Source organism: Tursiops truncatus, chromosome 15, assembly GCF_011762595.2.
Source record: "Tursiops truncatus isolate mTurTru1 chromosome 15, mTurTru1.mat.Y, whole genome shotgun sequence".
In the NCBI taxonomy this organism is placed as follows: Eukaryota; Metazoa; Chordata; class Mammalia; order Artiodactyla; family Delphinidae; genus Tursiops; species Tursiops truncatus.
In genome coordinates this window covers 70,894,113-70,921,076 of record NC_047048.1, presented here as the reverse complement: position 1 = coordinate 70,921,076, position 26,964 = coordinate 70,894,113, and the positions used below count along the sequence as shown (strand labels likewise).

At 49.7% G+C, this 26,964-nt stretch overlaps 1 protein-coding gene across 3 annotated transcripts; it reads right to left on the bottom strand.

The window, feature by feature from the left end:
* Nucleotides 1–14,088: 14,088 nt before the first annotated feature.
* On the bottom strand, nt 14,089–26,308 carry CCN5 (cellular communication network factor 5). Of its 3 annotated transcripts, none has more exons than XM_033840795.2 (5): nt 26,047–26,308; nt 25,803–25,916; nt 21,563–21,779; nt 16,238–16,492; nt 14,089–14,453 (listed from the first exon to the last, which is right to left on the bottom strand). In XM_033840795.2, exons 2-5 carry the CDS (start codon nt 25,860–25,862, stop codon nt 14,233–14,235), a joined length of 753 nt encoding a protein of 250 aa, XP_033696686.1. In that variant the 5' UTR covers nt 25,863–25,916; nt 26,047–26,308; the 3' UTR covers nt 14,089–14,232. The 3 variants fall into 3 exon arrangements, with proteins under 3 accessions (XP_033696686.1, XP_073649125.1, XP_033696687.1); XM_073793024.1 differs by having other exon boundaries at nt 25,803–25,908; XM_033840796.2 differs by having other exon boundaries at nt 25,803–25,894.
* Nucleotides 26,309–26,964: the final 656 nt, after the last annotated feature.

Genomic DNA, 26,964 nt, shown 5'->3' with positions numbered 1-26,964 from the left:
AAAGGGGTGCGGTGTTTTGCCTCGAGTCACGCTGTTAAGTAGGGAGGGGAGCCGTCCCATCCTGCTCTCAAGCTCTTGCACCTAAAGGCGATGCTTCCCCCACCCTGAGGAGCTGCAAGGGCTTCGGGCACAAGATGGCAGCTGCTGCCACGTGGCCATTCCAGCTCAGCCGTTGCCCCCTCTCCTCCTGCCAATGCCCATCCCTCTCGTTCTCCAGTCAACATAAAGAATTGGAATGAAGAGACATCTGAATCACAGGGGCCAGTGCTTGCATTTCAGAAGACACATCATTGGCTGGAAAGAGTCAAGGCAATGAAATTAAAATGCCTGAGATGCTAAGAAAGGCACATGTTAAAGTAAGGACAGCACAGAACTGTGCTGTCGCATAGGGTGGCCACTGGCCGTGGGTGGCCATTTATACTTAAGATTGAATTTAATTAAAACTTCAGTTCTTCAGTTGCACTAGACACATTTCAAGTGTCCATTAAACACATACTACATTGGACAGAGCAGATACAGAACAGCTCCATCACCACAGCAAGTTGCATTGGACGTTGCTGGTACAGAGAGTGAGACTGTAGACTTTCAACTGGACTGGCTGGTTTTGAATCCTGCCTTCACCACCTACCTACTGGTATCCTGGGCCTCAGTTTCATCACCTATAAAATGGGGTTAATAATCCCGTAGAATTATTATTACATATCCAGCTCAGTTGGGACCAGTGGTTAGTCAACTAATCAAAGAAGCAGGGAATTATTATTATTATTATTTATTTTTTTTTTTTTTGCGGTACGCAGGCCTCTCACTGTTGTGGCCTGTCCTGTTGCCGAGCACAGGCTCCGGATGCGCAGGCTCAGCGGCCATGGCTCGCGGGCCCAGCCGCTCCGCGGCATGTGGGATCTTCCCCGACCAGGGCACGAACCCGTGTCCCCTGCATCGGCAGGCGGACTCTCAACCACTGCGCCACCAGGGAAGCCCGCAGGGAATTATTTTAAATGATACACACCTTGAACATCTGCCACTCTGTTTTTTGAACGTGGGGCTGTTCATTGGCTTTTTGTGCTGTCCTCCTTACGTGAACTACACCAGAATCTACCTTCTGCTTTCTAGTTTTGGTTTATTTCAAGTGAGGCAAGGATCTGAAGACACTTGTGTAGCAACTTGAGTGCAGAATCCCTCTAGATTCTCATGGTGATTTTTTCCAGATCTTTTGTAGTTGTTTCTTCCACACCTCATTTGGCAGCCTGTTTTAGCAACTCATTTTTATTGTTTTCCTAAAAACAAATCTCTTCCTTTTTGCACTCACATTTCATCAGCTTATGGAATATCTAATTAAATGACACCATGACAATAACAAATGTGCTGGCTCAAACTGGCTTGAGAACAAACCCAACAGATTTTTGGCAAACACCTCATTTGTCTTAGCTTGGGCTTCTCTAACAGAAGACCGTGGACTGGGGGTCTTAAACAGCAAACATTTATTTCTCACAGTTCTGGAGGCTGGAAGCCTGAGATCAGGGTGCCATTATGGTTGGATTCTTGGCGAAAGCCTTTTTCCTGGTTTACAGACTGCCATCTTTTCACGGTATTCTCACATGGTGGAGAGAAGGAGCAAGCTCTCCTATCTCTTCCTGTGAGGGCACTATCCCATCCATGAGGACTCTACCCTCGTGACCTAGTTACCTCCCCAAAGCTCCGCCTCCTAACACCATCACATTGGGGGTTAGGATTTCAACGTATACATTTTGGGGGAGACACAAGCTTTCAGCCCATAACAGCATTCTACTGGAGAGAGCAGAAGGGAGCAAGGGCGCCAGAGAGTGACCTCCTGTGAGCGTTCATTATGCCTGGGGCAGGAGTGTTGCACTCAGGTGGAACGGAGAGCACTGGTTAGCCTGGTGAACTGATTAAACAGACATTATTAAGGAGAGTTTCTTTGCCTCACTAACTCTGTCAGACTGTAGGGTGGAGTTGGCTCTGGAAGACACTTGCCCAGCCAGAGACTACATTTCCCAGCCTCCTTTGCTTCCAAGTATGACCATGGGGCTAGACCCCACCAATGGAGTGTGAGTGGGGGGTGATGTCACTTCCAGGTGGGCGTCTTTAGGAAGCAGGTGAGCTTCTCCTTTCCTGCCTGCAATTTAGAGGTAGAAGGCCCGGAGGCCCAGGAGCTGGTGGAGCTGTAACATGTAAGTCACCCGGCTCATCACGTGAAGGAAAGCTGCCCTCCAACCAGGAACACCTGCCTTGGAATATTATGTGAGTAAGAAATAAACCTCTCTTGTGTTAAGCCACTGAATTTTGGGGTTTGCTTGTTATAGCAGCTACAAGTGAACCCTGATTAATAAGCTTACCTTATAGGGCAGTTGTGAAAATTAAATTAGATGATATGCATGTAACAGACTCTTAAATGGGACTTTCCTATTGTCTTGTATTTCCAGTTAACAGTTAAGCCTCAGTTAAGCCTCAACACAGGGCCGCAAGGTGCTGAATACCCCCATATTTCAGAAAGCCATGAGACACACACCAGCAGGACTGTTTTAGGGGCGTCATACCGGCTTTTCTCCCACTCCATCCCCACCCCCCTCAGCCTCCGCGAGCAGAAGACTAGAATTTGAGAATAATTTTCTAGAATAGGGAGAAATGATATACCTTTTCTGCTCTCCTGGGAGAAGAAAGGATCCCACACCCACCCCCATCCTGAGACGTCCCACTTGTAGAGATTTTGGGTTCCTGCCAGAAGTGGTGAGTGGTAGCTGGTTTCCCGACCATTTGTGAGGCAGGCTTGCAGATCTGCCCTCAGTGTGTGTTTGAGCAGAGAAAAAGTGATTAGAGAGAGCTGGCAGGAAGGGGGGCATCCTGTACACCCATCACTTAGCTGAACAAGAATGGGTGAGCTTCCCGTGAGCTGAATGGGTGCCGGGCCATCTGACCTGGGCCCTGCCCCAAAGGGATGATCCTTGTGCTTCCCAGGAAAGAGGACCCTGGCAGAAAGAGGCTGTGAAGTGCACTTCTGGGGACAGGGTCTAAGAGAGGTCAAGGGGTCCAGATATCCCCCAGCAGTCAGGAGACCACTACAGGGACCCCTGAATAAGCTAGTCATGTGGTCCAGGAACACTAGCCTTTAAACACTTTCCACACAAAAGGAATCCACCTCCCTGAGGGGACTCAAAGCAACACCAGCTACATTTTTTCCCCCCTTTCCTCCACTGCTCCTTCCAGGCCTCATAAACAGGAGAAGCTAGAACTCAAATGGGGAGGATGGAAAAGGTTTTTAGAGGGACCCTCACACTCTCTCAGTGCTGCAGAGGAATGTAATGCAGAGACTAAGGGCAAGTGTCCAGAGCCAGACAGCCTGGATTTGAATTCTGTGTCTCTAACATACTAGCTGTGTGACCTTGGGCAAGTTACCTCATCTCTCTGGGCCTTAGTATCTGTAAGATGCCATTAATAATAGTACGTACCTCATATCCTCATAGCACTGTAAGGTGCCCGTAGTTAGACTATTTAATAGTTTATTAAATTAAATAACAATGCATTATTGAGGTGAAGGGTCAAGCTTGATTTAGAGGAGGTGTTAAATAGTATATAATTAGATGTTCAATCCATACTGAAAGGCATGGGGCAATGAGAGATTTGACTGGATGTGTTCAAAGGCAATGGGTGAAGAAAAACTAGATCCATTTATGTGTGTCCCTCACCAAATTCAGATTATTCAATAAGCCAGTTACACGTGTGACGTATTTAGATCAGTTTGGGACACATTGAAACCCTCAATACATGTTAACTATTATTATTCAAACTTGTGCCAGGTCAGAAATCGAATCCCTTCTAAGTTTTATTAGTTTTGAGGGATAATAAGAATGACTATTTTTGTGGTGGCATAAAGCAGTGATTCTCATACTTTTTGGTCTTCATAAAACCATCCAACTGCGTAAAATATTTGTGAATCCAAATCACATTGCCAACTCCATTTGCAAAGTAGAAACAATGGGGAAAAATGAGCAAGTACTATATTTATAATCCTCCTCATTTTATAAAAGAATGAATTTCACAACCCCTCAAATGAGGAAGGTCGTAAGTTCGGAGTAAAAGACAGTCTTACAGGTGGAATCCATTTCGCTTGATGAGATTTCACTGTGTTGTCCTTATTTTTAGTACCAGTTCACTGGCTGGAGTTTGAAGACCTCAGATATAAATTCCCATAGAGTTTGCGAGCCTCCAGAGCCGTTATCCCCTTTAATTCTCACGACTCCCCTGTAAGACTGGGACCATGGCCTACTTTTTCTTTTGAGTATGGAGGTTCAGAGGGGTTAGATGCCTCGTTCAGGGTCACCCAGCTGGAATAAGAAATCAAGCCTGGCTTCAGAATCTCGATATTCCTGGTAAAATACGGTGTTTTCCTCTGGTTTGAATACATGTTGGAGGGGCCTTTCCTGTATGTGGTCATCCAAGCATGAAGTTCCTTTTCTTTTGGGACTCTGTCCTGTCCTAAAGCAGAGATTCTTTTCCCGGAGACAATACCCAAGGATCTGGGGATGAAATTCAGGGATTCCTGAACTTGAAAGGGAAAATAATTGCATCTTTCCACTGACCTTTAGCTAACATCTAGCACTTCAGTTATGAATGGAGAAAACAAAGTAGTAGTAGCAGTACCTATTTGTCACCAAAAGAAATCACAGGTATTTTCATATCACAAAGTAATTATTGTGGATATCTTGAAATGCTGTTTATACTCTCGCCACATTGAAATTATGATAATTGAATCTCGTTGTTTAATATATTCCTAAAAAAGCACATGTAACAATCTCACATACATTTTTTATTTTGGTTACCGTATTTCAATAATTTGTGTCCTTTGTAATCCCATGTATTTGATTTTATGTGTTTAATATGACTTGTCTGAGGAGATCATAGACTTTACCAGTTGCCCAAGGAGTCCTAGGTTCGTAAAGAAAGGTGAAGAACAATGTTCTAGAACCTTGAAGTCCTCCATTGTGTCCTCTGCATGTGATCAGCAGACGAGGGCAGAGAACGAGTGTGGAGGATGGTGAGGGGGGTTTATGGTCTGGGTCTGGAGTCAAGCCCATGGCCAGACCTCGGTCACTGTGGCTGGGAGATGTGGTCTCTCTCTGGGTGCCCAGGAGGGGAACAACCAGCCAGCTGCTGCTCCGTTATCATGCGTTTGCAATGGCTCAGACTCAAGGAGGCGCTGGGATCCCTTGTCTCGGCGATTTCTAGGGAGATGGTGGGGTGGCAAGTGCTGGGCACCAGGCACCATCTTGCTTATCTCATCCGCAGGTGCAACAAGTCTACTGTTGCATGGAGGTGGCACTGGGGGCAGCTAAAGCTTCTCCTCTCAGATCTTACTTCTGCTCCAACGTGCTGTCTGCTTTGTGCCCCAAGAACCCACAGTCTACAGGGGGCTGATGAAATTAGGACAAAATGTACATTTTTGCAAATATAACTGTGGCTTTTGCGTGTGCAGAGCGCTAGAGTTTGCTAAGCACTTTTGTAAGCTGGGCTTATCTCATCCTCACTGCCGCCCTCCAGCAAGGCAGGGCAAAGATGATCATTTCCACTGTGCAGAGTCAGAAACAGCTCACAGGGGAGAATTAGATGCTCAAGGTCACAGACTAGAGGCACAATCAGGGCTAGAACCCAGGCCTCAGTCACCATTCAGCAGACGCGTATTAAATACCTACCATGTACCAGGTCCTGTGCTGGGTTTCAGGGACACAGGGATGAATCAGAAATCTACCTGGCTTCTAGGGAACAAAGCCCAACAGAACGGCCAAGAATAGACAGGTAATTACACTACCGTATACAATTATATTTGTCAAGACTCTTAGTTCAAGTAACAGGAACCCAATTCAAACTAGTTTCAGTAATAAAGGGAGTTTATTGGTTCACATAACTGAAAAGTTTAGGGAAGGATAGCTTCAGGCGCAGCTGGATCTAGCAGCTTGAACCTAGTTGCCTGCCATCTGTTTCTCTTAATTTCTTGGTTCTGTGTGACTAAAGTTTTCAGCACTTCTCATGGTGGCAAATACAACCTCCAGCAATTGAAGACTTACCTTCTAATAGTTTGCCCACTTGGGTCAAAAGATGGTACCTCTTTCCCAGTTGTTCCAGAAACAGTGTTGGGGTTTTGCATGGAATGGCTGAGCCTCTTGCCTCATGTCATCCTGGATGCGGATGAGGTGGGGGTGAGGTGAAGGCATAAGAGCGAAGGAGCCTGAGTCCCTTAATCATTTGGGGACTACCAAATGCACCTACCAGAAGCACCTGTTAGGAATGTTACATAACCGAGAAACAGACTTTGTGCTTTAGACAGTGAGCAGTGGTGTGCTGGGGGGTGCTGGTGGCAAGAGTGGTCTGCCCCCAGAGGCAGGTGAAAAAGGGGTACACTGTGTTTAAAAACTTTTGAAACAATAATAAATGGGCTAAATGCAATCTGCTTTTTATTATCACCACGGGCCAGCAATTCTAAACATCGTCTGCATTAAAATATTCCTTCCCCAGAACACCACTCCCACCATCAACCCTGACCCTTTGGTATGCCACTGGATTTGGGGCCTACTGACTGCTGGAATCTGGTTTGCCAAGACATACATAAGGGTTTATTTATTTATTTTATTTTTGGCTGCCTTGAGTCTTCGTTGCTGCGCGCGGGCTTTCTCTAGTTGCGGCGAGCGGAGGCTACTCTTCGTTGCAGTGCGTGGGCGTCTCGTTGTGGTGACTTCTCTTGTTACAGAGCACGGGCTCTAGGCGCATGGGCTCCAGGCATGTGGGCTTCAGTAGTTGTGGCACGTGGGCTTCAGTAGTTGTGGCTCGCGGGCTCTAGAGCGCAGGCTCAGTAGTTGTGGTGCACGGGCTTAGTTGCTCTGCAGCATGTGAAATCTTCCCAGACCAGGGATCAAACCCGTGTCCCCTGCACTGGCAGGCAGATTCTTAACCACTGCGCCATCAGGGAAGTCCCCCATGAGGGTTTAAATAGCAATCTGATGGACACCCTTATGTACGTACACCACAGTGGTTAAGGAAACATTACAAATATGGCGGTTGCCACAAAATTTGGAAATAAGTTTAGATTTCGTTTGGAGATTAAATTCAGACACCTGAGAAACCTGGCTGAGTTGGTGAAAGGACCCAGGGGGACTTCACTTTGTACGGGGGCCACATCGGGACCCTGGACTGTCCGTCTGTCGTAAGCGGTGAGGCAGTGTGGATGCTACCAGGTTCTAAAACCTTGGGCTTTAAGGGGGTGAGAGTGGGCACAGAGAAGGAATCGAGAGAGGAAGGGAGGGGAATGGGACATGAGTGGGATGGCTCATAGATGAAGAGATGCAGGAGGGTCATTGGGACACGGAGGTCCAGCCCTTGAGGTGAGAAGGGGAGTAAAGTCAAAGTCAACCCCCGTGTTGACCGCCTGCTGGCTTCAGGGCTGGGAGGAAGCTACAGAAGAAGCCCGTGTTAAGTACTGCCCATCCGACAGGAGCAGATGAAGAGACTCAGCCCAGAGATGAGATTGGAAACACTTCCACGAAAGCCAGTGGTGAAGGGCCAGGGGGCAGCAAATGGAACATGGATAGGAACCAGACCAGTGTGGTGGGGCCACTTACAAGTAGGCTTGTTGACTAACCTTGCGATGTCCAAAAGGCCTAGGCTCCTGCCCTGGGGCTCGCCCTAGTGTTGTAATTAATTGCAGTGGAAGAGGAAAAAGATGAAGTTCTTGAGAATTGGCTAAACCATGACCCTGTTGCTAAGAATGTGCGTCAGACCCTAGACCACATTTTAGCCCTGGAGAGGCAGGTGGACTTTTTGATAGCACATGAAATGTGGTGGCCATACGAGGCTTCCCTTTCCCAGGCACCCCCTCCCCCGTGAGGCTGCTCGAGTTGCCCCTTGAAGAGGGTGCCCCACCTTTTGTTACTGCAGTAGCCAGGATGGCCATGGGCTGGTGGGCTGCATCCTTTGCAGCGCTGGACAAAGGACCAACGTGTATGTATATTGATGGGGATAATCTGGAAGAGAGGGAGAAATGGAAGATGTGGGGATAACATGGGGACAGTGGCAGGAGTCAGCACCTGGGCAGGTGAGAGGGGGTGGGAGCCAGGGCCCAGGGAAGGGTTGGCCTCGGTTAGACGTAGAGACTGCAACTCATGAAGAATAATCAGGGGCATCTGTGAAGGGGAAAGGAGTGGCCCAGGCAGAGGGGACAGCTTGGGGAGAGGCCTGGGCCAGAGTGGGGAGCCCCATCCATCCCGTGTAGCTGGAGCGCGGAAGAGGCTGGAAGACATAGCAGCATGGCGTGGACCCCACCCGCAGGGCACCTCTGAGCCCAGGAGGGCTTTAAGCAGAGTGACATAACCGTAACTGTGCTCAAGAAAGATCCATGTGGCTGTATCGTGTGGTCGATCTGTCCAGAGCTGAACTGTGGGCAGAGGGACCGGGGGACAGACACAGGTGTCCTGGCTCAGGGACCAGCAGGGGCTCTTACGGGCATCTGTCTAAATGTTTTAAGAAAGCTGCCGCATTCGACTCAAATAGGAAAGAATCCTAGGCCAGCTCTATCCCTGCCTCACCCTGAGGCCTTGAAACAGGAAGGGAATGGGTCCCAGGCTCCCAGGCTCCTCCCTGCTGGTGGTCATTCACCAAAATGCCACAAGGGGGCAGCAGCACATCACCGTTTTCTTCGTATTCTCATATGAAGTCACGCTATTAAACTTACACAGATTTTAATGAAGTGGAGGGCTTGTTAAAACACAGATTTCCCGACCCCACTTCCAGAGTTTTTGTGGGTTTGGGATGGGACACAAGATATTTGCAATTCTAACCAGTTCCCAGGCGATGATGTTGCTTCCAGTCTGGGGACCCCACTTTGAGAACTACCAAGGTTGAGGATTGGGAGGGAGGGTCGGGGTGAGCTCTGAGCCACGCAGACACGGACACTGGGAAATCACTGTGAACTGGGCAGCCACTCCCATTTGTCAACTACATATTGACTTTTCTAAGCCCCATTAAATTCCCCCTCCCCGTATTTTTGTTTGTTTGTGTTTTTTTTTTGGCCACAGCGTGGCAGATCTTAGTTCCCCGACCAGGGGTCAAATCAGTGCGCCCTGCAGTGGGAGGGAAAAGTCTTAACCACTTTGCCACCAGGGAAGCCCCCTGAATCGCTTTTTAAAGGCAAGACAGGGACTTCCCTGGCGGTCCAGGGGTTAAGACTCCGCGCTCCCAATGCAGGGGGCCTGGACTCGGTCCCTAGTCAGGGAACTAGGTGCTGCGAGCCACAAAAGATCCCCCAGTCAGCAACGAAGATCCCGCAACTGAGACCCGGTGCAGCTGAATGGATACGTAAACATTTTTTAATGAAAAGCAAGGTTCTTTCACTCATTCAATAATGATTGGGCTTGGTCCATCCTGGGCACTGTTCTAGGTCCTGGGAATCCATCAGTGAACAAAGCAGGGAAATTAATTCCCACCGCACGTGGAGTTTGGCAACAAATAGTAAATGTTATAAGTAAGTAAGTTACGTTAAAAGGTGCTAAGTCCATCAAGGGTATTGGAAGAGCTCGGGTGGCTTCTCAGTGAAATGGTGACTTGTGAGTCAGACTTGAAAGAGATCAAGGGGATTTGCCACGTGGGGGAAGATGATGTCAGGCAGAGGGAAGAGCCCGTGCAAAGGTCCTGAGGTGGGAGCAAGTCTGGTGTGTTTGAGGAACAGCAAGGGGGCCAGTGAGGTCAGAGCAGGGAGAGGGTAATTGAGGACAAGGGCAGAGAGGTGACAGGGGCAAGAGCGGGGGGCTTGTAGGTCACGCAAAGGCCTTTAGCTTTCCAAGGAGTGAAAAGGAGCGGCGTGGTCCAATGTGGTTTTTAACAGAATCCCTCTGGCACTCCCTGTGATGAGCAGGAGAAAGTTCCCACAGGTATCCGGGCAGAGATGACGGTGGCCCCAGCCAGGGGGGCGAAGTGGAGCTGGGGATGGTGGTAAGGGGTTATACACAAACACACACGTGCGTGCTATTTCCATAACTAAACCAACTGGGTCAATGTGATTATCCACTCCTCTCCTCTGTCCAGGTGACCCACATTCTCGGCCTGAACCCTTTTCTCTATGTCCAGACCTGTGCCGTCTATGATCTCCAACTGCCTCTAGCCACACTGCCCTGGATCACTACCGTCTCCTTGAACTCAGAATGTCTAGGACACGCCCCTCCTATCTGCCACCAATGGGGGCTCACCTCTGCTCTTCCTGGTTGCTGGTGATGTCCCCCCCACCCTCCCCATCCCCCAGCAGAAAGCCCCGGGATGTGTTTGGCCTCTTTTTTCCCCTGCCGATCATATTCATCCTTCCAAGGAGATCTCACAGGCGTGGTCAGGCCCTGCTGACTCTCCTATCTGCTGCTTTTGTTTTTAATATTTAATTAAATAATTTATTTATTTGGTTGTGCCAGGTCTTAGCTGTGGCAGGCGGGCTCCTTAGTTGTGGCTCACTGGCTTCTTAGTTGTGGCATGTGAACTCTTAGTTGTGGCGTGCCTGTGGGATCTAATTCCCTGACCAGGGATGAACCCAGGCCCCCTGCATTGGGAGCACAGAGTCTTACCCACTGCACCACCAGGGAAATCCCATCCCATCTGCTTCTGTTCCTTCTTTTCTATTCCCGTGGGCCTTACCTCTGAACATGGCAGTGACTGCATTCGGTATAGCCTGGTGGCCAAGAGCAGGGGCCCTGGAGCGGGACCCTCTGGGTTTGAATCCTGGTTTTGCCAGCTTTGAACTGTGTACACTTGAGCTGTTTCCTTAATTTCTCTGTACATCAGTTTCTCCATCTGTGAAATGGGCATAATTATACTTACTTCAAGGGGTTATTGTGAGGGTCAAGTGAGTCGTTACATAGAAGATGCTTGGAACAGAGCCTAGTATATTGTTAACACTCAATGAATGTTAGCTCTCATTTTTATTAGTTTTGCAATAAGTCTTTATTGAGCACCTATTATGTGTAGAAACCTCCATCATACTCAGAGATAATCTGACCCAAGAGAAAGAGCACAGGCCTTGACTCAGCAATCCCACTCCTAGATACATATCCAACAGAAATGTTTACCAATGTCTAGCAGAAGACATACACTAGAATATTCACCATGCCTTATTCATAATAGCCTCAAACTGGAAACTACCCAAATGCCCACTGAATGTAGAATAGGTGAATAAAATGTGCTCTATTTACACAATGGAATATTATACAGTGACAAGAAAGAATACATTATTGTTACTTGAATATCATGGATGCAACTAACAAATATAACGGGGCATGGCTGGGCTGGGTCCCTCTGGCTCGGGCTTCAGTGGGGGTAGCCTGAGTTTCACCTGGTGACCTTTGTCCCCAACACCATCCCCTCTTCACAAACAAGAAGATTCCCAGCCTTTGCCTTCACATTAGTCTCTGACTTGCAAAGAATTATCAAGACAGGATGATGATGATAGCTTATTTTCAAGTGAACATAGAGGACTCACTCACCTAACATTCACAATACCCCTACGTGGTGGGTACTCACTCAACACAATGACCCTACAGGGTGGACATTACTATTTATGCCCATTTTACAGATGAAAAAGCTAAAGCACTAGGAGGTCAAGTCAAGGTAATGATAGCTAAAATGTTTATTTAAACCACATAATACTTTGAACAGCCCTCTGTGTTGAGTACTTCCATTATCCGCATTTTAGGAAAAGGAAACCGAGGCACAAAGAAGTTAAGTACCCTGCCTGAGATCTCAGCAGGAAACCAGCCAGGACCGGGCAGGCTGGCTGGGGCCATTCTTCATGGCTCTGCTCACAGCTTCTCAGGAGTGAGGTCATGGGCCTTACAGCAAACCTGGCCCAGAGCCCAGCAGCACAACCCTAGGACAACTCATTAATCACTCTGAGTCTCAGTTTACCCACCTCTAAAATGGGAATATCCGCGGCACTTTGTTTTAGGGATGTCTCAAGGGCAACGTGTGATTATGTGGGTAGAGCTCTTTGCAGAGAGAGCCCCCCACGTAGGAATAGTTCAGTGCAAGTTCATTGTTCTCATCCTGGCTCTCAGGATGTTTTCAGAATTGTTCTGGGCAGCGTGTTCAGAGTTTACACTTGCAGAACCAAACCCACCAAATCTCAGCCTGCGAGAGACCACAGACCCAGCCTGGAGAGTCAGCTAAACCTGGCTTGGACTAAAATCCCACCCCAACTGCAAACCAGCTTTTGGACAGATCACATTTCCAGATCTAGGCTTCCTCATCTGTGAACTAGAGTTAGTTCTATTTTGTGAAGATTAAATGGCTCCAGTGCTGCCTGTGATTCTCAAATTGGGGTACCCGGAGGAGGTGGTACCTGACCGAAGTACTGGAGGCCACCGTACTGAAGAGCAGGTCATTTACCACCTGTGTGCTGGGAATCGCCCTTCCTGGCTCTGTTTTGTACCTTAGAGCACTGCATTCCTGGCCTCCCAGGTCTTCCCAGTAGGTTTGACCGATGGGAGGCACTTCTGGGAACTGGGGGGTGGGAGAGAGCAGAAGCCAGGATCTGTCTCCCCATCTCCATCTGCCTTTTGTCAGGCACACGGCTGCATCTCCGTGGTGGCCCCTGCTCCCAGCAGACAGCCCTGCTGTGATTCCATCTTTCATCTTCTGGTCCCAGCTTCTGGGCTCTGCCCTCCCTCTGCCTCTCCACGCCGAGAGCTGGTACTGAGGGAAAGAAGTCATTCAGTAAAGAATACTTACTGTATGACTCTATTTACATGAAGTTCAAGAATAAGCTACATCACCTTTGAGGGCGGAGAGGATGATCCAGCCCGAGAAAACTTCCTTTGATGATGGAAATGTTTTACACCTTGACTGAGGTGTTGGTGTGTGCATTTGTAAAGACTTATGAAACCATTAAGACCTGTGCCCTGATGGCGCAGTGGTTAAGAATCTGCCTGCCAATGCAGGGGACATGGCTTCGATTCCTGGTCCTGGAAGATTCCACTTGCTGCGGAGCAACTAAGCCCATGTGCCACAACTACGAGCCTGCACTCTAGAGCCCGTGAGCCACAACTACTGAGCCCGCCTGCCACAACTACTGAAGACTGCACGCCTAGAGCCCTTGCTCCGCAACAAGAGAAGCCACCGCAATGAGAAGCTCGCGCACCGTGACAAAGAGTAGCCCCCGCTCGCCGCAACTAGAGAAAGCCAGCACACAGCAACGAAGACCCAACACGGCCAAAGATAAAAATAAAAGACCTGTGCATTTAACTGGGTGTGCCTCATCCCTCAATCAAATTAGTTTAAATAAGAAGAAATCCTGGAAAATACCAAGAGTGTTTTCTAATTTCCTGGTTGGATCCTGATGAAAACACAGTTTTTATTTTTAAACAAACACAGGTAGACCACCAAAGAGGATATAAAATTTATATGCAGGGATTTTTTTGTCTTTAAACAATAAAACATGAGACGTCAAACGGAACTTCACATGGGTTGGTTTATTTCAGGCCGTGTTCCCCAGTCTCTGGAAGGTACTCTTCATCATCCCCTGCTTCTCTCTAGTCAAAAATGTTTCCAAGCACCGACCCGTATGAAATGTCTGGCTTGGCCTGGTGCATTGCAGAGTCTCAAAAACGGTTAATTCTTACTAATACAAGTTGGGTTTAAGGGGTCAAGTTAAGGCCTGTTTTCTGACTTTCTTCAAGACAGAGTGATTTCACCTTGTGATTTTTACAAAGAATTCAGCCCCTGAATTCTGCCCATGGTGGGGGGGGAGGGCTTTCTCAGACAGCACAGGCTTGACACATAGGCACATATTCAGGGATATTCTTACATCGCTCCAGGAAGGGAAGCAGGAGATTCAGAACATCTGTGCCCTCTTTAGCATACCCCCAGAAAAATAGCCCATCCAGCCCAGCACCTGCCTCAGTCTAATGATTAAGGGAGAGATGGTGGCCCCATCTCTGGAAAGCTAGCCCGTGCGCATCATTGTAAAGGCTGTGAATGGACCAGAAGAAACCTGGCCATTCTCCCAGGCTGTGAGTTAGAGAAAGGGGGACTAGGGCATGCGTCCCGCTGCATCTCAGGGTCCAGGTGGACCAGCTGGCTTGGGAACACTCTCGTCCTCCGGGGCCCGGATGGTGAACCCAAGCTGGACTGTTGCCTGCAGCCCAGGTTGCTTGCTTGGCAGGCGGGTGACACCGAGTGTCCATCCTCAGTCTGGCTCTAAAACGCACTGTTCCGTGGGCTGCGGCCCCTGGTGGGTGGACAGGGCCCGAGTAGGCAGAGGCGGCGCTGGGTCTCCAGGCGGCAGAAGCGATTCTGGTTGGACACCCGGGTGGCCACGCCCAGCCCACAGGTGGTTGAGCAGGGGCCCCAGGCCGTGCTCCATTCTGGGCAGGAGACGGCAGGGGCTGGGGGAGCGACAAGACCAGAAAACTGGGGTCCTGGGGGAGAGAAAGAGGGGTCAGCACGGCAAGGTTAGGCAAACAAATCTACCCACTGGCTTGCGATGCAATCTTGGTCACGTTGCTTAACCTCCCTGGACCTCAGTTTCTTCCTATGTAAATTTCCTAATAGTTGATGGGTAGGATTGGATGAAATAGTGGAGGTGAAGTGCTTAACACAGGGCCTGGTATTTGTAAGCACTTCATAAATATTGCTTATTAGGCAACTATGATGGCATTGGCCATGATGCCTCCCAGTAAATGGTGAGTTTCTCACTGCTGTATCCTCCACAAGTTCTGTGATAAGTAGCGTCTTACAGGAAGGAGGTTGGGGCCCGTGTGTGTGGTGGTACCATGACCTGGAGGTAAGGATGCCGGTGACGGTGAGGCCGTGTCTGGATCAAGGTGGTGGGCTCCCATGGTCTAGCTTTTCCTCCTCCTCCAGTCTTATTCTGTGCTGTTAATATTTTAGTATCCTTCCTGCTGGTCCTTTATAACCAGTGGCTCTTAAATGGGGACAGTTTTGCCCCCTGGAAGATATTTGGTAACCTTTGGAGACATTTTTGTCACAAGTAAGGGTGGGGACTCCTGGAATCCAGCAGAGATGCTGCTACACATCCTACACCGCACGGGACATCCCCTCACAACAAAAAATTCCCTGTTATATACACGTGTGCAGTATCGTACGACGTATATGTGTTCGTATAGCTATAGACGCACACACATGCATACACGCAGCGGAGATCAAATTGCGTATACGGTGTCATATCTTGCTTTTTATACATCAGGCTAACTCCCTGGCATTCTCCTATGTATTTAAACACATGTATCATATTCCATTGTAGGGATAATAACAGCACACACGGAGTGCTGTGTGCCAGGCACGTCATAACTGCTTAGCTTGTATTTACTCATCTAGGCCTCACAACAGCTCTATGAGGTGGGTGCTCTCATTCTCACTTTACCATTGGAGGAACTGAGACACGGAGAAGTTAAGCAACTTCTCACTCAGCTAGGAAGTAGCGGAACTGGGCTTAGAACACAGGCAGACTCCATGCGTCCCCCACCACGCTCTAGCGCCTCTCGTGTGGCGTCATCTTTATGGAACCAATGCCCTCCTTTCGGTTGCCTTCAAAAATTACATTCATATAATAATAATAATTTTTTAAAAACCCAGTAACATAGCAATAACGTAATCCTATAACTGAAGAGTTTATAGCATGAGGTCACTGTCTTTCCTGCCTACCCCTAGGCCCACATCCCAGAGGCAACCACCTTGCTTCGCTCGGTTTTGAGTTCCTCTTTTGATAAACCCCAATAATAATGTAGTAGTAATATTATATAATATTTAAATTGTATTATATAAATGTTATTAATATGTATCAATATATTATGAGTATAATAATATATATTATAATAATATAGGTCTATGTTATACCTCTGCTATGAAATGTGAGGATTTGTTTCAAGTGTTCTAACCCTCCTTTCCCCTCCCCCCTCTGCCACCAATTTTTATTTTTAATTGTGTATGATTTAAACTTATATATTTGCACCACCGCCTCCTGTTTTGCCAGTTTTAAAGAGGTCTTGTGACCCTCCACTCCACTTTGCTACAAGTCCCCGTAGCCACTGTCCCCTCCCAGATTTTGTCAGTATAACCTTGGCTTTGATGTGTCCAGGTGTCCTGGCACCTAAGAGGCCCCGCCCATTCCCCCCGCCAGCCCTCCCCACCCTTCCCCACACACACACACCTCCAGGCGGCCCTGGACCAGTCCTGTACTCACCATGGGCTGGGAGGGGCTGGACCCCCAGCCCCCTTCCCTGGTCGCACACCCACTCAGGGCAGCATTTTCCTGGGACCTCCACCTTCTTGGGGTAGGGACAGTCCCAGCTGGGCAGCCGCACGTCCTCGCTGCACAGGGGCACACAGGTGAAGCCGCCGTCCTCACAGCGGCAGCGGATCCTGCAGTGGGGCTGGAAGGTCTCCCCATCCCGGTAGAGGCGGCCGTTCACCTCACAGCTGCCCTCATCTTCTCCCCCTGCAGAGGAGAAACCGGATCTCCATCGGTGACCTCCCAACTTTTCCCTGGGAGGGCTGCACTGGCCACATCCTCCACAGGGTCCTCTCTGCAGAGCTGGTCTGGATCCCACTGGGGATGCAGTGCCCTTACAGAATCTGAGCGCCGCAGGGGGCTCCAGCCCTGAGATATGCACCCCCGCCCCATTGCCATACTGCCCTGTCGCCCGCAGGAAGACAGCATGCTGCATCCTGGAACAGGCTTTGTGGGAAGACTGGCCTGGTTTCAGCTCTTTTATTAGCTATGGACCTTGCCCAAGTGATGTTACTTCTTTTAGTTTCCTCATCTGCAAAATGGGTTATAATGGTACTTATTTCACAGGGTGTGGTATAGACTAAATGAAATGATATTTGGAATGAATACAACATGAAGGAGACCTTCAATAGATCCTCGCTGCTCTGTTGCTATTATTAGAATAATTATTATATATTAATAATAATCTGTTTTTTAAATATATAAAATATTACCACTATTATATACACACTGAGATTTCATGCCACAAACTTTCCTTGCCCATCTGCTGTATGATAGTCATCACTGTCAGGTCAGGGCTCAACTTGCTGGCTGTGTGACTTTGCGTAAGTGACTTAACTTCTCTGAGTCGCCTTAATAGCAATGATAACGGTAATTCGTACTTTCAGTGAGATGAGATAAAGTGTACACGGCATCTAGCACACGGCTAGGCATAGAGTAGCTATTTAAGAAACACTCTTTGGATGAAGCCCTCAAATATGTGTATTGTGGCCTCTTCCTCCATTGGACATGAACCCCTTAAGGGCTGGGGCCAAGAGGGTTCGTTCTGGCATCACAGAACCGCAGGAAATGCCCTTCGAATGAATGCCTGGCACAAGACTCAGCACTTGAGAGACGATGATAAAATAGTTCTGACTCCTTATCGTTTGAGAGATATATATCGTGCCCCTCCTGTGTGCCAACCACTGTGTTCCTGGACAGGACTAAGACCCAGTCCTTACTAAGAGGGATTCAAGGGCCAGTGTGGGGGACAGGTGTGAATGTCGCCGTCTCCAAGACAGAATAAAGTAAGAGCCCTGGAGAGGTGTATGTGAGCTGCTCAGGAAGTGCAGAGAAAGGGACAATTCGGAGGGTTTCCTGGAGATGTGGGTGGCACTGCACCTGGGTATGGGGGAAAGGACTCATGGGAAGCTGGTTTTCCCAGGTCTTCTGAGAAAAACCTCGAATAGATCCATACACATGCAGGAATTTTGGAACCACACAGACCTGGGTTCAAATCCCAGTTCCCTGCTTGCTAGCTGTGGGACCTGGGACAAGTTACTTCACCTCTTTGAGCCTCAGTACCCTGCTCACAAAGCCACTGGAGGATCAAATGAGCTAGTGCACTTAAAGCATTTTGCCCCAAGCCTGGGACCTAGTAGATGCTCACTAAATGGGAATAGGTGATGCTATTCCTCTGGGCAGGACAGGGCCAGTGTCACCCCCATCTCCTTGCTCCTTCCAGGCCACAGCCCTTTGGTTCCAAATCCCTGACCTTTTGGCCTGGACCATGTGGCCACTGGTTTCCAAGAAACCAGAGGGGTAGCTGCACCTTAATCCATAACCCCCAGCCTGGGTCTCCCAGCCAGACTCCTGGGGCTGCAGCCCTGGGGCCTCCTGGTCGCTGGGATGACCTGGTAAACAGAGGGATTATTTAGGAAAGTCAGCTGGAGGGAGCGATAATTTTAGTAAGATTTCCTGGCACCTCTCCTGGGTCCTTCAGCTCAGAGCTAATTGGGAGGTAGGTAATGATCCCCAGGCAGCCACTCTCCACCCCGGGATCTGTGTGAATCCATGTGCGTGGTCCCCGACACCATCAGGCACCTTCAAATGTACTGGATTTGAGATCCCCCCACCCATACACACATACTGCTGCCAAAACCCTACTTCTCCTTCTGGGCCCTCTCCAACGGCCCCCTTGTCCAGAAACTTCCCCCAAATAACTTCAGGGCACAACCTTGTCATCTGGTAATTTCTGCATCCTTCTTTCCCTCTGAGAGTCCCTTGCAGGAGAAGGAACAACAGGGTCTTTTTGTTTTTTGTTTGTTTGTTTTACCTGCAGCCACTTGCACACTGTGTGACCTTAGGCAGGTGACTTAACCTCTCTGAGCCCCAGTTCCCTCATCTGCAAAATAGGGATAATAATAGGACCTCCCTCATTATTAAGGTTAAAATGAAATCATGTGTATAAAGGATGTGTTCACAGTACGTGCTCCATAAACAGTGCCTGTTACTGCTAGCCCCACCAGAACTGTTGTTATTATTCATACATTCAACAGTTATTTATTGAGTGCCTACTACGTGCCACACATTGTTCTAGGTATCTTGTGATACAGCAGTGACTGAGACCAGCCCAAATCCTGCCCTCCCTGGAGCTTTCGCTCCAGTGGAAATAAACACAAGAAGCAAGGTGGTGTTTGTGATGTCAGATGGTGATTAGTGCTAGAAAAATAAAGGAGGGCAGGGTTGTAGTTTTTAAATGTGCTGATCAGGAAAGGCCTCACTGAAAAGGCAATATTTGGGTAAAGATGTGAAGGAGGTGAGGGAACTCGCCATGCAGATATCTGGGGGGAAAAGTGCTGGTAGCAGGAAAAGCCAGTGCAAAGGCCCTGAGGTGGGAGCGTGCCTCACCTCAGTATTTAAAGAGCAGCGGGGAGGCCGTTGTGGCTGGAGCAGAGAGCAGGAGGGAGAGAGGGAGTTAGACGTGGTCGTAGAGAAAACAGGAGCAGGATCCTGCAGGGTCTTGTCGCCCACTGAGGGGGCTTTGGCTCTTACTCTGAGAAGATGAGAAGCTATTGGAGGCTTTTACGCAGAGAAGGGAAGTGATCTGTGACCTGATTTATGTATTTAAAGGAGCCCTCCGGCTGCTGTGTTGAGAACAGACTAGGGGCCAAGGACAGAAGCAGGGAGACAGTTACGGGGCTTCTGCAAGATCCAGATGAGTGATGAGGGGGCTCAGACCCGGTGGTAGCAGTTGAGGGACTGAGAAATGTTGCATTCTTGAAACATTGTAAAGAATTTGCTGGTGGGTGGTGAGTGGGATGTGAAAAAAAAGAGAGAAGTCAAGAATGACTCCTAAGTTTGAGGCCGAGCCATGGGAGTGATGGAGACGCACTTGGCTGAGCTGCGGAAGATGCACGTTTAATGCCAGGGAGATCGGGAGCTCGTGCTGGACACACACGCAGCTCGGAGCTGGTCCTCAGTGAAGAGCTGTCCAACTAGTTTGTGAGAGGAGAGATCTGGGGAAGCATGTTCCCTCCAGAGCCAAGACCTAGACTCAGCCTCTGTGAGGTCTTAGCTGGCTCTGGCTCCTCCGTGGCTTCACTAGCTCCCAGCCTCCAAATTTGGTTCCAGTCGTTAAACATTCATGAGTACCACTGTGTCGCCTGACCAGGGCTGGAAGTGGCAGGAAGGAGCAAGGACCAGGTAAATTCTTGGCCTCCAGGTATTTGAAATTTGAATCAAGGTGGAATACAAAAAGCTCCTTAATAAAGTTAGTGACAGTAACAGCCACTATGTACTAAGCATATACTGAGCGTCAGGCGGTAGAGTGATAGAAACGAAGATTGTGGAGCCAGCTCCCTGAATTCAAATCCCAGCTCAGTCACTTCTGAGATGTGTGACCTTGGGCAAGTTACTTAGCCTCTCTGTGCCTCTTTTTTTCCATTTACAGAATGGGGATGACATTAGGACCTACCTCATATGGTTGTTGAGAGATTAAATGAGGTCATATTTGTGAAACTCTTGGTGCCTGGCACATGGTAAATGCTAGGCAGGTGCTCAATAAATAAATTCTGCCAAGTGCTTTCCATGTGTCACGGCTTAGCTGGATAACAGCCTTGTAAGCTAAGTGTTACTTGTCTGATTTTTTCTTTAGATACATTTTTATTAGCAATCATCTGTAAGTTTATAAAACACATCGCCCCTTTCTCATTAGTATACACCCCTTATCAAAAAAAGTATTTTACAGGGATTTACTGTTGATAACTTTATGTCTATAATTTTTGTTTTTTAACAAGGCTTTTCCTGTAGATAGACTTATTGTCAATGATTCATGGGCTTTTCTTCCTCTCTTTCTCTATCTCTCATTCTTTTTTCTTTTTTAAGTGTTACAGCCATGTAGATGAGAGTGGTAAATTGCTCTACAAGTCTTATTATTTAAAAAGAAAAAAAGGGAACAGAACAGTCCTCACCTCCTTATAGTTCTCTAAAGCAGTGGTTCTCGACTGGGGATGACTTTGCTCCCTGGCGTCTCGTGGGCAGAGACCAGGGATGCTGCTAAAAGTCCTGCACAGAAGAGCAGCCCCACACAGAGAATTATCCAGTCCTAGAGCAAAGTTGAGAACCCCTGATTTAAATCCCCAGAAGGCGCAAGGCCTAGGGTAGTAGAAGATGTAACATGCCCAAGGTCGCCAGCAAATAGCAAACTCGGGATTCAGACTGTCCAAGGGCTCCCAATCCCACAAGAGGACAGAACGGAATGTTGCTTTAGAGCCTGCTTGACTCAATTGCCAGCTGTGTAACATTAAGCATGTCCATTAGTATCGCTGAGCCTCAGTTTCCTCATCTATAAAATGGGTCTGAAAGTACTTACCTCATAGGATTATTGTGAGGATTATGTGATTTAGGAGGTAAATGCTTAGCACAGTGCCTGACACAGGTTATGCCCTAAATAGGGAGTTGCCCTTTCATTTTTCCCAAGAGTGTTGTGAGGGTCCTGGGAAGGGATGATGACTTCTGGTTTGAGAAATCTGGGAGGGCTGCTCAGGGGAGGAGGTGTTTGAGCTTGGCTTTGAAAGTCGGCTATGATCCGGACAGACAGGAAGAAGGAGGGTAGGTTGTTTGGGTGGTGGCCATGATCTGAGCAAAGACAAAAGAAAAGAAGAGGGGAGTGAGCTTAGGGAATCCTGTGTCACCAGGTTTGGCTGGGTGAGAGAAGGGCTTCTCTTGGACTCAGGACCTCAAGGCCTTGACTTCCCCCCGAAACACCCCCTCCATCAGTCCCGCAAACCTGCTTACAGAGGCACACGGACCCCCGGCCGCCAGGGCCCGCCCCGAGCTGGCAGACCAGCCCCTGGCTGGGGTCGCAGACGTGGAGATGGTCGCAGGGCTCCCCCAGCCGCCGTGCACATACCCGGCAGCAGTTGCAACCGTCCAACACCAGGGGCACCCCCTGTGGGCATCGGGGTGGGGGCCAGGGACAGGTACACGGTGTTGGGCACAGCTGGGCACACACCTGCAGAGACAGAGACCTCACTCAGCCATGGTCGTTCAAGGTGGATAGTGAGCCCCTCACAACTGACTCCTTCTCTGCCAGTGTAGGGTTCACACCTTGGCCCTGGAGTCACATAGACCTGGCCTTGGACCCCGGCAGCCCCACGGCACTCCCTAAGAGACAGCACGGCACTGTGGTCATGAGCAAGGGCTCTGGACTAGAGTTCCGGAACTAACTCTGCCCCTTATTAGCTGAGCAATCTTGGGGAAGTTACTTATGCTCTCTGAGCTTCAATTTCCTCATCTGTGAAAAGGGGGCAATAATGTTTAACTCGGAGGATTGTTTTGAGGAGTACATGAAATGATGCATGTTAAACCTTTAGCGCATGGCCTGGCGTGCGGTAGACACTCCGTGCATCTGGCTATAATGATCTTTCTTGTGAATTACGATAAAGGGCTTAGGGTCTGCCTTCTAGGAGCTTACAGGAGGGTAAAAGCAACAAAAGGAAGGATTAAAATGACAGGGTGCTGTTCACTTTTTAGCAGGTGGACAGTGGGTATTTATCTTGAGGGCTGAATAAATCAAACAGTATCATGGGTGTTTTTTGATCTTTGGAACAATCTAGAATATGTTTCTGGATGAGCATCCAGTCATCCAGGAAACCTGGTAAAATACCGACCCCGAGGCCTCCTCTGGGACTTACCAAATCAGAACTTCCAGAGGCTGAGCCCTCAGATCTGTTCCTAACAGGGGCTTCTGATGCCCAGCTAGGTTACTGGCACCTCTGCTCCAGTCTAAATCCCTCCCCCTGCCATGTATAGATGGGGGAACTGAGCTCCAGATAGAGGAAGGGACAAAGTCCTAGTGGGTCAGCTGCAGGGCTGGGAGCCTGCTTCCTCACTGGGGATCCAGGAACCCAGATTTGGGATAGACATTTCCTGTCATAGGGAAAAGCCTTAGGAACCCACCCCCAGGGGCAGGCTCAAGGTATCAGTCCAGGTGTCCTGACTGCCCCTCCTCACTCAGCACAGTGAAACAACCAAACCAGAAACCAGATGCCCTGGGCTCCCCATATGTCCATTGGAAGGTAGGGACCAAGGACCATGCGTAATTCAAGATGTTACCAGTGGCCCCATCTGTGGATCCTTGGAGAACTGGAGGGTTTTATGCAGAAGATGGAAGACTTGCAGTTTAGGAAGATGAAATGAATGACCTCCTATGTCCTGTGTGGCCCCAAAGCAGGCAATGACCCCTTTGCCCTAATCCTCACCTTTCCCACCCCTAGGACTCCCTATCCTGCAAACCTCTGCAGTTCCCAGGCTGGCCACTAGGGGCTGCCCCAAATTGGCAGACCAGCCTCCGGTGGGGGTCGCAGACCAGGGGGCACTCACAGGGCCCCCATCTAAGATGGCACTGGTAATAGTAGTTGCAAGTGTACAGCTCTGTGCCTGGAACCTCACGAAGAGCGAGTTTCCACTCCCACAGGCATTTCAAGCAGGAGACCAAGTGATAACCAGATTCTAGAGAAGATGGTCTAGCCTCACCCCTCAGAGTGTGGTCCGGACCAGCAGCAGCTCCATCACCTGGAAGCTTGTTAGAAATGCAGCATCTAGGGCCCTTCTTTATGAATCTAAATCTGCACCTTAATAAATTCAGAGATGATTCACGTGCAATTGAGCTGAGAAAAAATCGGCTGGACTTTGGGCATCCCTTCCAAACCGGAGGTTGAGCTCTCTTGGTTGGTGGGAAGTGGGGGGCCTTTGACCAGAACTGACTCTTGGGTCCCTCCCTCCTGAAAGCGGGGATGCCAGGAGATAAGCCTTCTGCTTTCACCTGGGGTCTCACTTTGGGCTCTCTCTACGGGGAGAGCTTGACAGGGGCCGGATCTGCAGGTCCTGACGTGCCCAGGAGGGGCCACTGATAACCCCGATGATTATGGCTCACATTCACCATGGGCACACCGAGTGCCGAGCATTTAATGTGCTAATTTAACCCTCCAGTGTGAGGTACCAGCATTATGCCCATTTTAATTCTTTTTTTTTTTTTTTTGGCTGCACTGTGAGGCATGCAGCATCTTAGTCCCCCGACCACGGATCGAACCTGGGCCCTCTGCAGTGGAAGCATGGCGTCCTGACCACTGGACTGCCAGGGAAGTTAAGCATTATGCCCATTTTAAAGACGAGGAAACTGAAGCTTAAAGCAGTGTAGTGGTATCACCAGTAAGCGGTAGAGCCAGGATCAGAATCCAGGTTCATGTGAATCCAAGGCCCAGTCTCTTAATTGCCACACCTACCTCTTGTCCCCTAGTGGCTCTGATGCCACTTAGCCTCTGCCTCGATTTACCCATCTGTTCAAGAGAGATATCAGGGAGGGTGTTTCAGCATAGCCAAGAAGAGATAGGTCCTCTCTGGTATCCTTCTATCTCCGTGCCCTTTCTAACCACCCCATCCCGACGTTCAAGTTGCCCCATCACACACTTGGTTTCCCCAGACCCTTGCTGTGGTCCCCAGGAGGCAAGAGCCCTGGACAGGGAATCATCTGGGCAAGAGGTGAACTCCAAGTTCTACCACTGACTTGCTGTGTGACCTTGGACACTTCACTGAACTGTTCCGTGGGGAGGGAGCTGTTTCCTCCTCAGTAAAATGGGGTGGAGACCACCTGTCCTGGAGTCGTGACAAGGATTTAATGAGGTCACCGCCAGCTCTAGGTCAACGTGACTTGGCTTGTTTCCAGGTCTCTACCGCCTGCCCCTGTCCGCAGGCCTGAGCCCTGCCTGCAAGGCTTGGAATTCTCTCTCTGCAGATTGTTGCGGCTTTCATGTGTGTGATGACTAAGTTCCTGTGTTCTGTGTGGGATGCTGCCTGGCTCCCTGGAGCCTGGGAAGAATGGAAGGCTGGGGGAGGTGAACGGTGAGTCTAGGACAGCTTCATTTTGGTCTTTCCTTTAATCCTAAGCCCAGAACCCCAAGTCCCCTGCTCCGGCTACCCACGCTACCCTCCCTGGAATCACGTCCTGCACACCCCCTTTGGAAGAGCAAACAGCAGGATTAGGATGCCAGTAGGGTTCTCAGCCTTCCCCCAACCACTGCTTGGACCCAGGATAGAGAAAAGTTCCTGCCTGTGATCCTCCAAGGAGCACGAAAATACAGTGAGGTCGTGGCTTGTGGGGGGCCGATACCCATGACGCCAGGAGCCTGACATTTGCTAAGGTGATGGCAGGCTCAGCAACCGTGGCCTTGGTCCAGGTTGGGGGTGGAGAGACACAGACTGCAGTCCCCCCTGCCTCACAGCCAGGCCTATCCTGGGTTCTACCTCCTCTATTGCTCTGATGCTGTGTGGTTTTGAGCAAGTTGCCTACCCTCTCGGAGACTCGCTTGACTGAAAACAGGGGATAATAATTCCTTATGGGGTTAGTGGTCATGGTAGGCAAGGTGGATGTTCCACAAGCCCTTTGAAAATATGCAGGAGAGAAGGTCATTATTCCATGGAGCTGTCTCCCTATCCCCCTCCAGCTAGGGTCAGCAGGCCACTCACTGCCTGAGGGCCCAGCAGCATTAATGCCCCTGTGGTGTGAACATTCCAATCAGCTATGCACCAGCATCCATTCAAATCCTGGCTCACAGGCAAAGCAGGCCACGTCTTGAGTCTCCCCATTATAATGAGGAGACCCACTTCTGTCTGTAGAGGAGCTATGGGGATTGGTAATCATCATAAAAGTCCTCTCTTAAACATTTGCCATGTTCCGGGTCCTGTGCTAAGCACTGTAGATGAACTATGATAAACGATCTTCACAGAGGCCCCATGAACATTATACCCATTCAACTGAGGAAGCAGCTGAGGCTCAGAGAGGGAAAGAGATTTGCCTGGGGTCACACAGCAGAGCTGGCCAGGGGCAGCTGTCTGGGCATCAGGGAGGGAAGCTGAGCTGAGCCCCACACAGGAGGCCTGCAGGAATTCTCCCAGGGGGTCCCTGGCTGTGATTTAACACCTTCCCCACCACACCAAGGAAGCCAGCAGTACATTTTGGGGCCTGGGGCCCCCTTACCTTGGAGAAGAGGCAGAGGAGGGAGAAGGCCAGGAGGTGGGTCTGTGGTGTGCCTCTCATGTCACTGTGTCCCCACGGAGCCAGTTGTGAGTCTGGGAGGCAGGACCTGTAAGTCTTTATGTTCCAGCAGCTGTGAGGTCACTCCCAGGCATGCACACACACACACACACGCACACACACATGCTGGCCTTTGTAGCCCTTGTTTCTCTCCCATTCTCATCTTCCCACTGATGAGCCCATTTACCTGAAGGTGAGACTGTGGAGGCCACCTGGGGGGTGCTTGCCAGTGTGTGTGTGTGTGTGTGTGTGTGTGTGTGTGTGTGTGTGTGTGAAAGCCAGAGCCAGTGCCAGTGCCAAGAGCCTGTGACAGGCTGGCAGGGGCCTCTCTAGCTCCTCCCAGCCCAAGAGGGGCCTCTCTAGCTGCAACCCAGCCCCAGCCTCCCTGCCTGACCCCAGGGACGGGGGGCTGTTGATCCAGGAAGTGCTCAGCAGACACCCCCTTTGCAAAGCTGACCCGAGTCCTTCTAAGCCTCGTGGCCTGGACTCCGGGCGGCCTTGGCGGGCCTGCGGTTTCTGGCAGGAAGATTGGCAGCCATCCAGAGGCGGGTGTGACCCAGAGCAAAACTTCCCTGGGAGGCCTGTTTGCTTTTGGCGACAAGGGGCCTCCCCATGGCCTGCTTGTTGGGCTCTGGAAGGTGGCCCGTGGTGGATGAGCCCGTGCAGGCTGGACCTAGTGTGTGCCCGTTCCTGCTGGGCCCTGCTAGGTGATCTGGAAGAACCAGATCCATTTTGCTGAATTCAACCAGCTCTGAGGCCCCCACTGTTGCGTCTCCAGCCCCTGCAGAGGGGGCAAACCCAGAGGGGGAAGGGACAGTGGGAGAGCAGGTGGACTTTCTGGGAATATCGAGGAGGGGTCCTGTTCAGACCGAGGGTAAGGGCCAGATCTCTGGAGGAGGAACCAAGGCGAAAAGGTGTTAGAGAGGGCAGAACATTCCAGACAGAGGGAACAGCATGTACAGATGCCTAGAGGTGGGGGAGAGCATGAGAGCAGTGCCTGTTCTGGGAGACAAAGATGCCTGGTGTGTCTGGAGCTGACAGTGAGGTGGGGCGCGGTGCTACACACGGGGAAGTAAGACACATGATATTCACACCACCAGCATTT

What these genes read in the sequence shown, in the direction of transcription:
- CCN5 (XM_033840795.2), bottom strand. Translation starts at nt 25,862, where the DNA reads ATGAGAGGCACACCACAGACCCACCTCCTGGCCTTCTCCCTCCTCTGC. An exon ending in TCCTCTGCCTCTTCTCCAAG is followed by an intron (nt 21,780 to 25,802) that starts GTAAGGGGGCCC and finishes CTGTCTCTGCAG; the next exon opens with GTGTGTGCCCAGCTGTGCCC. An exon ending in CCGGGGGTCCGTGTGCCTCT is followed by an intron (nt 16,493 to 21,562) that starts GTAAGCAGGTTT and finishes TCTCCTCTGCAG; the next exon opens with GGGGAGAAGATGAGGGCAGC.